This window comes from Aspergillus brunneoviolaceus (assembly GCF_003184695.1).
Source record: "Aspergillus brunneoviolaceus CBS 621.78 unplaced genomic scaffold BO95scaffold_4, whole genome shotgun sequence".
Lineage (NCBI taxonomy): Eukaryota > Fungi > Ascomycota > Eurotiomycetes > Eurotiales > Aspergillaceae > Aspergillus > Aspergillus brunneoviolaceus.
In genome coordinates, this window is record NW_020290734.1 from 684,162 (window position 1) to 699,285 (window position 15,124).

At 53.1% G+C, this 15,124-nt stretch overlaps 5 protein-coding genes across 5 annotated transcripts; 1 reads left to right on the forward strand and 4 right to left on the reverse strand.

Annotated features, from left to right (window-relative positions):
* Positions 1-466: 466 nt before the first annotated feature.
* BO95DRAFT_510743 (putative ABC multidrug transporter) lies at positions 467-5,223 on the reverse strand. The gene is made up of 9 exons (XM_025591379.1): positions 4,548-5,223; positions 3,943-4,487; positions 3,386-3,891; positions 2,730-3,336; positions 1,825-2,677; positions 1,571-1,777; positions 1,360-1,519; positions 854-1,293; positions 467-794 (listed from the first exon to the last, which is right to left on the reverse strand). Exons 1-9 carry the CDS (start codon positions 5,199-5,201, stop codon positions 696-698), a joined length of 4,071 nt encoding a protein of 1,356 aa, XP_025447228.1. The 5' UTR covers positions 5,202-5,223; the 3' UTR covers positions 467-695.
* Positions 5,224-6,876: 1,653 nt separating this feature from the next.
* BO95DRAFT_159943 (class I SAM-dependent methyltransferase) lies at positions 6,877-8,115 on the forward strand. Its single transcript, XM_025580725.1, has one exon. The coding sequence runs from the start codon at positions 7,054-7,056 to the stop codon at positions 7,927-7,929; it is 876 nt and encodes a 291-aa protein (XP_025447229.1). The 5' UTR covers positions 6,877-7,053; the 3' UTR covers positions 7,930-8,115.
* A 48-nt stretch (positions 8,116-8,163) lies between these two features.
* On the reverse strand, positions 8,164-11,030 carry BO95DRAFT_478646 (alpha-L-rhamnosidase; the record flags this gene model as incomplete). Its single annotated transcript, XM_025590049.1, has 1 exon — positions 8,164-11,030. One exon carries the CDS (start codon positions 11,028-11,030, stop codon positions 8,265-8,267), a length of 2,766 nt encoding a protein of 921 aa, XP_025447230.1. The 3' UTR covers positions 8,164-8,264.
* Positions 11,031-12,041: 1,011 nt separating this feature from the next.
* Positions 12,042-12,630, reverse strand: BO95DRAFT_438471 (TBP family protein). The gene is made up of 2 exons (XM_025585524.1): positions 12,214-12,630; positions 12,042-12,146 (listed from the first exon to the last, which is right to left on the reverse strand). The coding sequence occupies exons 1-2, from the start codon at positions 12,608-12,610 to the stop codon at positions 12,130-12,132; spliced, it is 414 nt and encodes a 137-aa protein (XP_025447231.1). The 5' UTR covers positions 12,611-12,630; the 3' UTR covers positions 12,042-12,129.
* A 35-nt stretch (positions 12,631-12,665) lies between these two features.
* BO95DRAFT_438473 (uncharacterized protein) lies at positions 12,666-13,003 on the reverse strand. The gene has a single exon (XM_025585525.1). It carries the CDS (start codon positions 12,943-12,945, stop codon positions 12,685-12,687), a length of 261 nt encoding a protein of 86 aa, XP_025447232.1. The 5' UTR covers positions 12,946-13,003; the 3' UTR covers positions 12,666-12,684.
* Between the last annotated feature and the right edge of the window lie 2,121 nt (positions 13,004-15,124).

Here is a 15,124-nt window from a genome sequence, read left to right on the forward strand (position 1 = left end):
ATATACTTACTGTATTTGGTCCATTGTGTTCTATGTGGCGCTCGGAGTTGTGTTTCCTAGATGCCGAATGTGAAGAAATCGCGCATACATCGACGAAAGAAAGAGGTTGAGAAAGATCTTGAAATGGAAGATGGAAGATGGAAGAGCTGAGGAAGGTTGTTGTTCATTCATTCTTCTTCCGCCCGGTACGGAACCTGAAATGTCGGGCATCAACCCCTGCTGCCTAGCGCACTGCAATCTAACCTGTCGCCCCGATTCGTCTATCACAAATGATAGGAAAGTTCCTTGGAATCATAACTCCCTGACGCAGTTTTTTAGAAGTCCCCCTGTTCAGCAGTTAATGCATATCCTGACATTTGAATGGCCACATTTTCTTCCGACTGACAGATAGAGCTCAAACAAATCCAACGAGCTTTATTGAGCTTCTCAAAAAAATAAACCTATATCTAGTCTATCTATAACTTGAATTGGTCTTCACCTCAAGCACCCACAACTATGTCCAATGAAACATGTTAAATGCAGAACCAGATTTACCACATCCTTGATCGTCTTACTCCGACCTGGCACTTTGCACCTTCTTACTCCACCACCAGCCATTAGTATATTCAACGACACATTCAAGATCCCAAGAGCAGTGCCACAACAACCCCTGCAGTCTCTCTCCCCCATATCGTCACAATGTCAGGGAAAAAAAATCACTCCGACCGCGCACTCTTCGTCTTCTTACTCCTCAACTTCATCATCAGAAACACCAATCCGTACGATGTGATGCAGAACAGCGCCGTAATCCCAGTCTACAAGAAACAAGGTCAGCCAATCATTCATCTTCGAGTCAGGGACAGGCAAATCTCACATCTCTCCAGGAATAGTACTTCTCCTTCAAGTTGAACGACTTGGCGTAGTCCGCTCCGGTCGAATACTGGCAGAAGGAGCACGAGCCCGTTGCGCTCGCGTCCAGCAGGTAGCCCGTGTTGTTCGCGATGAAGTCCGCCATGTACTGACCGCAGGTCTGGCCGGACGGGGCGCTGAACTGAACGAACTCGGACGCCTTGCATTGGACTTTCACGTCCCAGAGCACTTCGCCCAGGAGACCACCGACGAGGTAGGTGAAGGGGTCCAGGTAATAGATCCAGTAGCGCCAGAAGGGCGTGATCTGGTCGTAGGGCACGACGACACCACAGAAACTGATCATGCCGGCGCCGATGAGAATGGGGTTCATGATGGCGGCGAAGTACTCATTGGGCGCGTAGGCGGCGATGGCCTGGCCAATCGATGTGTAGAGGAACTCATAGACTGGGTTTGTTTGTTAGCTTAAGCTTGAGGATGACTCGAAAAGGAACTGCGAGAGGTGAAGCATACAGATCATCTGAAGGTAGACATGGCCCGAGATGTAAGCCGAGACGGGGAATCCAGCAGTGAAGTACCAGCATGCGAAGTAAAGTGTGGCGCAGATGATCAAGTACGGGATCTCGGAGACCGTTTGAGCTCCAATGAAGGCCATCCAATGGTAGGTTTTGGACTATTCACTAAATTAGCGGAGTCGGCTGCAAGAGACGCACTTGTTACGTACCTTCTTCTCTCGAGTCTCAAAGATATCGCGGTTGTGCAGGAAGAACGGCTGCATCTGATTGATACAGCCCGGGGCAACGAAGATGAAGTTAAAAATCGCAAACAGGCGCAATTGAAGTGCGAAAGTGCCGTCTCCCATCTTCCAGAAAGTGAAACCACTGAATAAGGCAGCGAACACGTGAAGAATGATCTTGTTCCACATGTAATCCTGCGATCGTTAGCACCGAGCTATCTGACTTTACATCTGAAACATACCGGTGAGCGCCACAACTGAGTCATCAAGCGTTCGAGCACCATCTTGAACTGAAACCACATGGGGGTGGCGAAGTCATGGTGGTCCTCCTCTCCGGTTGAGTTCGCTTCGGCTTCCTTGTTGAGTGCTTCGAGATCCCGGAGTACGAGCTCACGTTCTTCGGACTGGCTCCAGACATCAACCCAATCAATCGGCTTCTCAGTGTTGCCTTGAATCACTTCCACGATGTGCTCAGCAGGGTTCACGTCAGGTGGACAAGGGGCACCGTTCTTCGCAAAGTAATCAAGAACCTTCTGTGAGTCTTCGCCAGTCTCTCCGAAATAGGTCATTTTGCCTCCCTTCGCCAGCAGGACGAGCGAGTCGAAAGCGTCAAACAGAACAGCGGACGGCTGATGAATCGTACACAACACAGCTTGGCCACCATCAACGAGCTTTCTCAAGAATCGGATAATGTTGTAGGCCGATTGCCCGTCCAGGCCCGAGGTTGGCTCATCCAAAAATAACAAGGTCGGTTTGGCCACAAGCTCAACGCCTAGGGTCACTCTCTTGCGCTGCTCAATGCTGAGGCCCGCGCCCGGGACACCGATCAAAGCATCCTTAATATCACTGAGCTCAAGCAAGTCAATGATGTGGTCAACATAGGCGATTTTCTCTTCCCGTGGCACGCTGGCAGGTTGACGCAACAGAGCCGAGAAAACTAAAGCCTCCCTCACAGTAGCCGTGCCCTCGTGGACGTCCATCTGTTCACAGTATCCGGTAGTCCGCTGAAAGCTGATACCTTGAGGTCGTCCATCAATGAGAATAGATCCGACGATCTCACCGCTGTCCTTCCGCTGAGCAAGCACATCAAGCAATCTGAGATCGTATTAGCCAGGTAGATGTAAAAATGGGTAATCATCAAGCTTACGTGGTTTTGCCAGCACCCGAACTTCCCATTAGCGCAACCAAGTTACCAGGCTTGACATACCCGAAAACCTGGTGCAAGAGTTGCTTCTTCTCTCCGTGAAAGGGAACATAGTAGTCGAGATGATTCCACGTGAAAGTGGACTGCTTACCCGTTTGCGCAAGAGCATTGCCCTCTGACTTGGAAGCACTGGATCCTTCTTCATCGGCTACCTTGGACTTCGCACCTCGTTTGTAAAGGAGCACAGAGGAACCAGATTGATTGTTGTTCATTTCGAAGCCCAGCGCAGTGAGAAAGATGAAGAATGCCCAGAAGCCAACAACGATACCGAAGCTGCGCCAAATGTGGTGGAAGGAATAGCTGTATTGCTCCCGAATGTAAGCAGCCCCGTTAATCACACCGTCTGTGCTTCCTTTGACCGTGCAACCACGATTAGACGAGGCACCGGTCGGGTAACCAGATCCGTAAGGGATATAGTCAGGCGCTACACAGTCCAACTCGAGTCCGACAAACTCGTTGGCCATCAGGGCTTCGAACGCATAGGCACCGGGATTGAGGTAAAAAATCCAGCGGAACCAGACGTGCATCTGCTCGAAGGGAATGAGATAACCTGCGCCCCAGTTAGCTTAGCTCATTGGACGCGAGCTTCCATTGCATACCTCCGTAGACGAAAAATACTGTTGAGACAAACCCAGTCATCTTCGACGCGTTACCGAACTTCTTACAGAGAGCACCAATTGCTCGGAACATCTGCAGGAAGCACAGCGTTTGAATAACGACGATGATCCAGTAAGTAAAAAAGCGGCCAGCATCCATCCGCAATGCAGCCATGAAGTACAGAATCAACGAGAAGCACGAGACCTGCACCAAGACAATAGGAACATCGGTGATGGCGTTGGCGATCGCGAAGGCTGTTGGCCTGTAAAAACCAAATCTCTTTTGGCGCGAGAGAATCGGCCGACCCGTGAAAGACGCGGTTGTTTCCGACATGGCATCCAGAAGGAAATAGAGAACTGCAAAGAAGAGAGCACCTGGTCGCAAAAAGATGGAAGAGCTGTCAAGCTTGAGGTTGTAAAACAGACTACCACAGACAAGAGCTTGAAGAATAGCAGATACCACCTTGATGATGACAGATAGTCTATCACCGGCCAAGATTTGGAATTGACTGCGCCAATGTCAGTGCCCAATCAAAGTTCAATCATACGACTTTACTCACCGCACTGTGCAGCTGGCGACTTGGTGCCAGAGACCCGCCGTGTAAACGCTCTGGGGCCGAGGGAGATGCTGCTTTCTCTTCTCCATCAGCACTGCATTGGCCAAGTTGATCTCTTCGTCAACCAGCTTCTCTGGTGGCTGGATGTCCTCGAGCATCTGAGAGCAAATCGAACTCTGGCGGTAGTAGGCCTCGAATTCAGCTGCAGTATTGGGCACCTTCTCTTCCATTCCCGGAGCCACGATACGCTCCGTGGTCACGGTGACGGAGGTAAGAAAATCGGCGATATTGGCACCCCGGGGACAGACGAAGCCCATGTCCTCAAAGTAAGCTCTGGCCATCGCCCGCGGACCGTAGTAGGTCACCACACCATCTGCCAACACCAAAACCTTATCAAACTGGTCGTAGATGCCGTTGCCCGCCTGGTACATGGTAGCCACGATCGTCTTCTCGTTCTGGTCTGCCTCGCGTCGAAGCATGCGAGCGAATTCCACTGCCGTCTTTGAATCCAAGCCGCGAGTTGGGTTATCCCAAAACTGAACAGGGCTCTGTAGATGAATAATACTTAGCAATAGATCCACGAAGTCGCGATACATTCATGACCATACCTGACCAGCCATCATCTCCGCCAATGACACCCGTTTCCGTTCGCCACCGGAGACACCTCGAATGAACTCATTTCCGACCAGAGTCTTCTTCGTGTGCGGAATCCCCAAGGAGCCCAGGATGTCATCTCGCTTCTCTTGCACGTACGCATTCCTGTCCTGCAGATGTTCAGGCCGTTCCCGAGGTACCTTATTCCGTAGAGCAAATTTCATCGTTCGATTGACCGTTAGCGTGGGGAAGTGCACATCGTCCTCATTGTTGAACATGATCTGTTGGCGATACTTCTTTGCCTCCTTGTGGTCCATACTTCCGTAACGGGTCTCGCCCACGACCTCGTCGAAGGCACCGCGATCGTTCGACAACACTCGCAGAAAAGAAGTACAGCCGGAACCGGGACGACCGAGAACGAAGAGCATCTCCCCCGGTCGAACTTGACCAGTGATCTCCTTCAAGATCGTCCGCTTGGGCCGCCGGCTCTTCTGGAACCAGCTGGTGATTTGTCGCGGGTCGGCCACCGACGATAGTGTTTCTCCCAGTGCCGCATCAGGCGCGGTGACGTTCACGCTGACATTGCGGAATGTGAGCGTCAAGCGCTTCCGGATATCGGAGGCCCCGGACTCCATGTCGACCGTTGCTGAGGATGAAGATGTGTCCATGTTTGCTGATAGGTCCGATCAGATCGTAGCTATGCGTGCTTGGGTGTCCCGGTCAGTATATCCGCCATAATTCTGGCTGGAAAGTCCATACCTAAGAATCACGGTCCATGAAGCTTCAGCCTAAAAAAACACTCACTCGGATTCAGAGATGCATCTGAAGCTACCTTCGGACAGCTCGAGGAAGCTCAGACTCTTTTATTATGATTTGGATTCCTGCGTGGCATATACGATACGCAATTACTGCCAGTGCACATATCCGCAGATCCGTAAAGCCGATATCCGTAAAGCCGCCCAGTTTCCACCGACGAGCTTTCCGATTAGCTCATTGGCCAATCTGGAGAATTGGTCCACAGAAGGCGTTGCTTATCATGGTTCCGATGGTCCACGGATATGAAAATGCAGTGTTTTTGATCTATAGCCGGCTGCGCTAGAATTCGCGTTGTCCACCGTGCCTGAGCAAGTTGCCCATTATGACCTAATTCGAACCCCGATTCAGAATGGCGAGCTTTCTTGTTTAGGGGCTTGATCCAGCCTTATCCCGAACTCTGTTTCAGCGCGAATCAGATGCGTTTCTGCTGGCGTCAGGGCCAGACCACTCGGATGAGGGACCTGGACTCGCGAATCGCGGAGTCATCCTGGCCGCTGATAAATCAAGACTGTAGGGGACGGCTTTCTGGCTATCTCAACAAATGGGAGGCCAAGGGTCAGAAACAGGGACATCAGCTGTCTTCATCTCGTTCACCGGAACTCCGTCACTGAGGTATAACAGCGATGATGGAGCCGTGATAAGGCAAAATATCGAACGATCGACCACGTGGCGATAGCAAGCTCTTGATATTTCGTCTGTCAGATAGCGCAATGAATGTATGTGTTTCGGGGAAGATTTGACGGGTCAATAGTATGCACTTTGGCATGCTGTTACGTATCCCCTTTCGCACGGGTAGAGAGCCGGTGTGTCTGTGATGTCTTAGCCACGTGTATCCGGATTTCCAAAGTCTCTTTCCTGAGGAGTCGAAACGTTGGCTCTTCAAAGAGATTCCCTGCCATACTCTAGCCAGAACTGACATGATCCTCATCCTATCGGTGGAGACAGCTTGAAAGAGACAGCCATTGGAGACAAAGCACAAGAACTTGTCTTTAATGCGAATATGCCAAGCAAGGGCCACAAGGTTCGAGCAGTTTCAGCATTTCAGCAAAGAAGATAAAGCAAGAAAGAAATGATCTCACGCAAGAAAACCGAATTGACCAGGTCTCTTCCCTAATCGTAATATCGTTCGTGTAAAGTTGAGCGATGGTGGTGGTTGAGCCGCCGCACTAGACGGGTTGACATTCGGCGAAGACCAACCAACAACTGGCGGGCGACCGGTCTCTTAGCTCCGGCTCCCGCGTATCTCTCAATTTCTCCCCGAACACCAACCACCACCACCACGCAACTTCTCCGGACCTGACCTTCCACCCGGTCGGCGAAGCCCCCTAATGGCGTGAACCACGACACCATTTTCCCTTTCCTTGGGCCCTACATTCTCATCACATAACAAGATACCCTCACAACCATGAGCGCCTCACGGGTAGGCCGAGCGACGCTCAAATCCGCCAAGGGAGCAGCAGCAGCAGCAGCAGCAGCAAAGCCCGCCAACGCTGCACCCCGTACCGGCGCGAAGAAGAACAAGCTGAAAGCTGCAGCCCCAGTGTAAACAATCTCAGTACCCCATCCTCCATTCCCCCCAAAAAAAGACCCCGAAACTAACCCACCATCCCCAAAAGTCACCCAGAATACACCCCGGCACTCTCCAAACGCGCGCACCCCACGCTGACAGACTTCCACCACCACCCGCCGTCCACAACGACACGCATGAGCCCGCGCGTGATGACCGTGCTAGGCGTCAGCGCGCTCGGTCTGAGCGCCTACATCGGGTACCTGTACGCCTCGTACCGCCGCGAAGTGACGTACTCGCAGAACCTGTCCGCCACGGTGCCCGCCACCGCCAACGTCACGGACCGCTACAACACGACGGCGCGCACCTTCGACGCCGACGTCGAGATGTCCGAGAAGCTGATGCGGCTGGGCGCCAAGCGCCGCGACCTGTGCCGTCGCGCGCGCGGCGACGTCCTCGAGGTCAGCTGCGGCACGGGGCGGAACATCGAGTACTACGACTTCGGGCCGGTGCGGCGCGGGATCGTCGACGAGCGGACGGGCGCGGTGGGCGTGCGCGGCTGCCGCTCCGTCACGTTTGTCGATCTCAGTCCGCAGATGGTGGACATGGCGCGGCGCAAGTTCGAGGAAATCTACCCTGGGGATGAGGCCCTCCGCAAAAGGGTGGAGTTTCGGGTGGAGGATGCGGCGGCCGTCGGGGGCGGCCCCAGTCGGGAGATTACCGGGGCGGCCGTCGCGGGCCAACCCAAACCATACTTCGATACGGTGGTGCAGACGATGGGGTTGTGCTCGTTGCCGGACCCCGTGGGCACGTTGAAGCATCTGGGGACGCTAGTGGATCCGCAGAAGGGCGAGATTCTGTTGTTGGAGCATGGTCGCTCGCATTATGCGTGGTTGAATCGCGTGCTCGATAATCTGGCCCCCGCCCATGCGGATCGGCATGGGTGTTGGTGGAATCGCGATATCGGCCAGATCGTGAGGGAGAGTGGCTTGGAGGTCGTCGAGGAGAAACGCTGGCATTTTGGTACGACGTGGAAATATGTTCTGAGGCCGGCAAGAAAAGCAGCCGAGTAAAAGTGTGCCTCGATGATCTTGTGCTGCTGTTTTGGGAGTGGCACGCTTACGGTGTAGATGGTTATGGTTGTAGATTTGCATGTACTATATGTATCTATAGTGGTTCTTCTGAGCGGAGTTGTGTTGTTCTAATAGATAGACTTAGAGATCCTATGTTAGAGTAGATTCTCCTGAGTAATGTAGACGCGGAGGACGAATCCAGCATGCGACAAGTAGGCAGACCTTAACATATTGCTGGGAATCAGTGCATAAGATTCGCTGGGAGTGTTTGCTTTGAAAATTCTGCTAGTTTCGTTCCAGATCACTACTCACGACAGACAATGGGCCGATGGAGGTCAGAGACCCTGACCAGGGTTAGTGATAAATGGAGCAATAGCCTCAGGCGGATAGGGCTGAGGGACGAAAGGGACCTGGAACCGATAATGCCCGGACCCGACCTTTTGTTCCCCCGTCTCAGAGCCCAGTCGAACGATGGCCGTTGCATTCAGGGGCACGTCGAGCTCGACCGCGAGCACCTTCACACGATCATCATCCTGCGAAGGGCTCAACTCCCATCGACAGAACCAGCGCCCATACGGGCAGTCATGCGAAACCGCCGCGTGGGTTAAAGGCCCCCCCGGTTGAGGAGACACAAGGACAGTCTTCCACCCGGGCTCGCGCGGGACCAAGCCCCCGACGGTCTCATGCAGCCATTGAACAACAGACCCGAGAGCATAGTGATTAAAGCTGGTCATCTCGCCGGGGTTGATCGACCCATCCGGCAACAGGCTATCCCATCGTTCCCAGATGGTTGTGGCCCCCTGCATGATAGGATAAAGCCACGATGGACACTTATCCTCGAGTAGCATCCGGTAAGCTAGGCTCAGATTGTTGCTGTCACTGAGGGCCTGGAGGATGATGGGGGTGCCGGCAAACCCCGTGGCCACGCGGAATTTGGCCATACGCACCAGGCGCGACAGCTGGCGGCTGATGGTTGTACGTTGGGTTTCGGAATCTACCAAGCCAAAGACGATGATCAAAGCATACGCTGTTTGGGAGTCGCCGGCGACCAACCCGCTCGGAGTCACATACTTGGCATGGAAGGCTTGGAGGTGTCGGTCGGATGCTTGCTGGTAGTGGATATAGTCGGCTTCTTGCCCGAGAAGTCGACTGATCTGTGCCAGGGTTCTGGTGACGCGCACCAAGTAGGCATCTGCCACGAGCACGCCGCTAGTCCGCCCATCTCCTGGCTCGTCTGAAGGAGCCTGAGGATCCAGCCAGTCTCCGAGCTGCCAGTGGTCCGGATCCCACAGCCCATCGTTGCCCCGACGAACCCCCTGGTCCAGCCATGCCTTCATACTGGGATACTGTCGCCGGAGGATTTCCACATCACCCGAGGCCTGGTAGAGATTCCACGGCAGAATAATCACCACATCGTCCCAGACAGCCTGTGGCATCGGGGGCCAGACGTGCTGAAGCACATTCGGCACGACTAGTGGAGGCACTCCTCCATCGTCGTGCTGCTCTGCAGCTACGTCCTCCATCCAGTCGGCCAGCATCCCTTCGCAGTAATACAAGAAGGTTGCCGACGGGCTGAAGACCTGGATATCACCAGTCCAGCCCAGCCGCTCGTCCCGCTGGGGGCAATCAGTTGGGATGGACACAAAGTTGCCTCGCATGCTCCACCGAGCGTTGCGATGCAGCTGGTTGATCGCATCATTCGAGCACTCAAAATCCCCCGTCGGAGCAAAGTCTGTGTGTAATATCAATGCGGTGATATTCTCTTGCGAAGAGAGTGATGAGGACAGGGGGTCCCATCCATCTACCTGCACGAAGCGAAATCCATGAAAGGTAAACTTCGGGGACCAGTCCCTGAGGGTCTCTCCGGAGGAAATGATCACGTCGATGCATTTGGCTTGACGCAGCGGTCGTATGCCCAACTCCCCATTCTCCAACACCTCTGCGTGCGTGAATTTCGCCTCAGCATTGGCGGGCAGTCCCAACTCCCGCACATGAAGTTTACCCACCAGATTCTGACCGAAGTCGAGAATCAAACGCCCAGAAGGGGTGGTAAACAAGCGCCGCGCTGTAACCTGCTGTGTAACCCGGACAGCGGGCGCTCGAGGGACGACCAAGGATGCCTCCGGCAAAGCCAGCGTCACGACCGGCTTCCAAGCCGCCGCCGCCGTCGTCGTCGTCGTCTCCTGGTAGTCGGGGTCGCCGTGCCAGTCTCCCAGCTCCTCGCGCATGTCGTACAGCTCGCCATCATAGAGCTCACTGCGCACGAGGGGGCTGAAGTTGCATTTCCAACTGCTGTCCGACACGACCTGCAACAAGTGATCCTTCCGGGCGCCAACGATCTCCAATTGAACGAGCGCACCGATCTGGTCGCCGTAGAGGCACCGCCTCCCACCGTTGAACCCCAGGCGGCCTGCATACCACCCCTCGGCCACCTCCACTCCCAGCACATTGCGAGCTGCGATCCCGGCAGAGACATCATGAGCCCGGTACGCCATACGATGGTGGTAGCTCGTCCAGCCCGGGGCCAACTCGTCGTCCCCCACCCGCTTCCCATTCAGATAGACCCGATACATCCCCAGCGCTGTCACGTAGAGTCTCGCTTGTTCCACGGCCCCAAAATCGGCAGGGAGCTCGAAGGTCTTCCGGAACACGACCGGTCTGAGAGTCTGCTCGCCTCCGATCGCCGTGTGAACCATCGGGACGGCGGCCCAGTCCTGCTGGCTGAGCAAAGCACACTCCACCCGGCTCCATGTCGACCACGCAGTGCAACCAGCATGCTCTTTGGCTTCTGGGCCATGATCTCCTGTCGTTTCCGTCCAGGTGCCGTGAGCGCGCACGCGAATCAGCTTACGTTCGCGTGAGCGCAGCGGAGGGCCCGGCCATGGCACCCACGTCGACTCGGGGCTGTCCACTCGATAGATCTGTCCTTCGTCCTCCGGATGGCATTCCGGTGCTTTCAGGGCAATCTCGTATGCGGTTTGGACCCAATTGCGAATACTCTTGTTCGAACAAGTAGCCTTCCACGAGAGACGGGGCGCGTCATGCTGGATCCCGAAGCCGGACGGGGAGTGCTCGAATGCGAGAGCGAGAATTTCGGCCATCTCGAGGTTGCTCGTGAAGGAAGGAAGCGACTAATACTGGCCTGTAAATTGTTGATCATGAGTCCAAACAGGGAGGGAATTCTCCTCTCATATGAGGACTCGCATCATTTTTGCCCCGAGATAACCGACAGGAACAAGCCTTCAGCACTGCGAGAGATAACTTGGGAGATCGAATGACAACACACTTCGAATTCCGGATGGCTAGCTCGCTATGCACATCATCTGTTGTAACATATATCCAACGTGGAAAGACAGAGCCGATATACTAATTGATACTATGCCATAGATAGCGGCGAGGCTGGATTGTGGAAATGACGCTCGGGTTGGACCATGCCGAACGAGGCCGCCAACGGCTTCCCCGCAAAGCCGGCAACTGCTGCACTCAACATGTGATTACGCCGAGACATTTCGCAAATAATGTATACAAAACTACGAAATACGAGTTACTTTGGATAAAAGAAGTACATTTATTTGAAGTTTTTTTAATCCTTTTTTTTATAGCAACCAGGAGTCCGTAATTATGCCAGCCATAAACCTAGGCATAGCCCCGAAGTCCTCAACCTCCCGATACAATGATCCGCTTTCATAACATTCCGTAAGATCTAAAACAATAAAGAATTTTTTTCCATCTTTTTGGTGTTGCGGTGTTGGTGAAGAACCATCCGATTGAGCAAAAGGCAATCAGAGGTCGGAAGCATCACGTCATTGGAAAGGACCAATGAATGAGACGCTGCCCGAAGGCGAAGAACAGAAAAACCAGTAATTAGAAGGAGGCAACCATTCGACCAGCGCACAGTACCGCCCCCTTGATCTGCGGTGTGCGACTATCTAAGATGGTAAGACGATTTGTGTTTGATAAAAGAGACAACCAGGTAGCAAGAAACGAGTCGCTAGAACGCCGTACAAATGCTAGCATGAGGAATCGTGACGTGCGCAAAGAAACAAGAGAAACCACGTCTGATAGATCGACGGGCGATGTGTCGGAAGCGACCATAGCGAGTCGACGAAAAGAAAAAAAAAAGTTTTGTTAATACAGATCGGTGAAAGGTGGAAGAATGGCGACGGCGTGATCTTCCTGGTTCGAGCCGAAAGGCCGTTTTTAAACTTTACGGAAATCTTTTTACGCATGTTAGTGAATGTTGTCACCTCGTCATCAGAGACGAAAGAATGTAGTAGTGCATACCCGAAAGCACAGGATAGATCAGCTCGAAAGCCTGATAGATCTCCTCACGGACTTTAGCACCGGTGAGGACAATCTTGCCACTGACGAAAATCAGGAGCACGATCTTGGGCTTCATCATGCGATAGATGAGACCAGGGAACAATTCGGGTTCGTAAGAACTGAAGTTGTGGTGGCGACTAGCCAAGCCCTCCAGGCGGATCGGGAACTTGATGTCGCAGGAACCGACAATGTTCTGGATTTTGAAATCCGTGAACTTGGCGTTGAAGCCGAGCTTCTGAATGATACGGGCGTATTTTCTGGACGCCAGCTTGGAATCATCTTCCGACTTGGCACCAGTTACCACCATCTTGCCGGAGGCGAAGATCAAAGCAGTCGTCTTCGGCTCTCGGATACGCATGATCACGGCCGCGAAACGCTATGGGAAGAGAAAAAAAGACCAGTTCAGCCACAATGTCCCCTGACGTGCCAAGCTCAGGAGGATGTGGAAAGTAATACCTTTGGGTTGTACTCCGCATTTCTTGCGTGGAGCGCGATCGTCTTCAGGTCCAGGCGACAGTCAAGGTTGACCGTGGCGACAATGTTTCTTTGAAGATAGAAGAAGTCTTGTTCAGCAATCTGGTAAACCAGAAGAACGAGAACAGTAAGAGTATACTCACTGCAACGTAGGCACAATGCCGCTTCCTGGCGCGTTGGCACCAGGAGTAGCAGCGGGAGTTGCGGGCGCCACCCCATTGCCATTCGAGGCATTTGCTCCCTGCTGCTGACCGTTCAAACCTCCGTTGACACCTTGAGCCATTGCCATGTGTGCGTCTTTTTCGGAAGGTGGCGTGAGATCACCAGCACCACCGGGAAAGGACAGAGAGGCAGGAGAAGTGAAGGCCCGGGCCTGCTGCGCAGTGGCCGGATGAGTTGTGAGAGAATCCATCGCGGACGAGAGTCAAGATACTCGAGCCGTAGACCAGCCGACGCTGAAGAAGTGATGAGAGCTTTCGGATGACAGTCTGCACCAGATATTCTCAGTCAGTCCAGGGAGACAGACAAGGCCAGGGAAGTGGTAAGATGGTGGTGGTGGTGGTGGTGGTGGTTGGATAGTGAAATGGTTGCGAAGGTGACAGGAAAAAGGCGGTCGGGTGGCGAAAAAAAAAAACACCCAACGGCGACGAAAGAGTCACGTACCCTTTTGTGGGAGATGAACAAATCAATGTCTCCCCTACAGCAACACTGCCCACAATCGACGAACCGTTTCAAGAGAATAAAACGGAATGAGGTCCGAGGTAGAGTGCCAGAGATAAAACCAACAAGAACCCACAAGTCAAATCAAGTCAAGTCAAGATGACAAGAGCCTGACTGAATGATGATCGAGTAGTACCACGAAGCCCAGATGGAGGATGGGAGAGAGGACGGTGAGGATGAGGACTAGAAAAGCACAACCAAGTGTTTTCTAGGGAGCAGGGAACAACTCGACGCAGCCTCTGCAGTTATTGCAGAAGTGAAGTAACAAGCACAGAGTGAATAGGGAGTGTCAAGACAGTGCGATGCACGTGATATGATCAAAGGCAAAAACTTTTTTTTCCTCTTTTGGAATTGGTGATGTCTATCTGCGTTTGGAGAGAAGGTGCGCGTGGATGTGAAGAGAGAGAGAGAGCGACGAAGATGCGAACCTGAGGTTGCAACCTTCCTGTTTCAGTAACTGAATCTGAAACAGTGTAGTAGTAAGATAAGAAAAAGGAAAGAGGGAGAGGTATTTCTTCAACCTTTTTCCAATTCTTGGCTTCCTAAGAACTTCTTCCCGGGGAATCTTAGACCAGCGCGAAAAGCAGTAGAGACAGCTAAAAATTTAGCGGCTCTGTGAACTGTACGAGTGGAGAGAATAGGGGGTATAGGAAGGGGGGGGAGGATATCGGGCGGGAAGAGTGTGTATGGCTTTCCGGGCGGTGCCAAGACCAGAATCAAAATTTCCAACAGAGTCAGGAAAGTGGGAGGTTGGGCCTTTATATAGGCTGACTCACAGCCGCCGGGGAGGGGTGGGTGATGAAGGGAAAGGTAGGGAAAGAAGGGGAGCTGGCGTCAAGGGGGGCTGGGCCCGGCGGCGAAAGGCGGCAAAAGCAGCGACGGTCACCCATGGATATGGCTCATTTGGCTGGTTCAGCACAAGTATTTTTCAGTGTTTTCAGTGTTTTTCTATGGACCTAACGCTCCACTAGCGGCTCTTGGAGGGTGGCCAACGCCGCCCACTTCGCACTTCCCAAGCAAAGACCTCCCCCCAAGACCCCCCCAAAACCCCCAAGAACCCCCAAGCACAAGCGCTGGTTTGTTGATCGGCCGACCCACGGTAAACACATTGTCTGGGAGTTCCACTGGCGTGCACCTGTTCTCGTTGGCTGTCGCCCCCCTTACTCTTTTTTCCCGACCGGCGCCATGGTTGCAGCCACTCGATTTGAACCAGTCCGCGTTCCTCCTGCGATCCACTTTTGCAAAGTCCATCCATTCCGTTTCCTTCCAATCATGCCGGATTGCTGTTCTCGGCGACTAGGGAGATAGCGAGGTAGACTAACGCGTCTGCCCGCCATCACGGTCCTGCCGCTTTAGCAACTGGTAAGTTAGCCAACCCTCCACAAAAGCAAAGATGGAGGATGAAAAAAAAAAATGAAAATGAAAAAAAAGAAAATTTTTGCTCTCTTGGCCCGGTTTCTCTTCCTTTCCATGAGCTTGTTTGGGGCCTCAGCGCTGCCTTGATCGCGGCCCCAAATAAAGGATTCTCGATTGAATATGATGCTTCTGATCTGAAATCATCTTGCGACTAACATTCAGTCACATTTTGCGTTCTGAGAATCGCTATGATCGAAAGGAATCAAGATACAGAATGATGGAGGATGGAGGATGGAGGATGGATCAACCGGCTGGAAAAGAA

Bases quoted from the DNA above. Each gene is read 5' to 3' on its own strand.
- BO95DRAFT_510743 (XM_025591379.1), bottom strand. From the start codon at position 5,201: ATGGACACATCTTCATCCTCAGCAACGGTCGACATGGAGTCCGGGGCC. The intron at 1,778-1,824 runs GTATGTTTCAGA...TAACGATCGCAG, and splicing joins CTCAGTTGTGGCGCTCACCG to GATTACATGTGGAACAAGAT. The intron at 795-853 runs GTGAGATTTGCC...TGTTTCTTGTAG, and splicing joins AGTACTATTCCTGGAGAGAT to ACTGGGATTACGGCGCTGTT.
- BO95DRAFT_159943 (XM_025580725.1), top strand. From the start codon at position 7,054: ATGAGCCCGCGCGTGATGACCGTGCTAGGCGTCAGCGCGCTCGGTCTG.
- BO95DRAFT_438471 (XM_025585524.1), bottom strand. From the start codon at position 12,610: ATGCGTATCCGAGAGCCGAAGACGACTGCTTTGATCTTCGCCTCCGGC.
- BO95DRAFT_438473 (XM_025585525.1), bottom strand. From the start codon at position 12,945: ATGGGGTGGCGCCCGCAACTCCCGCTGCTACTCCTGGTGCCAACGCGC.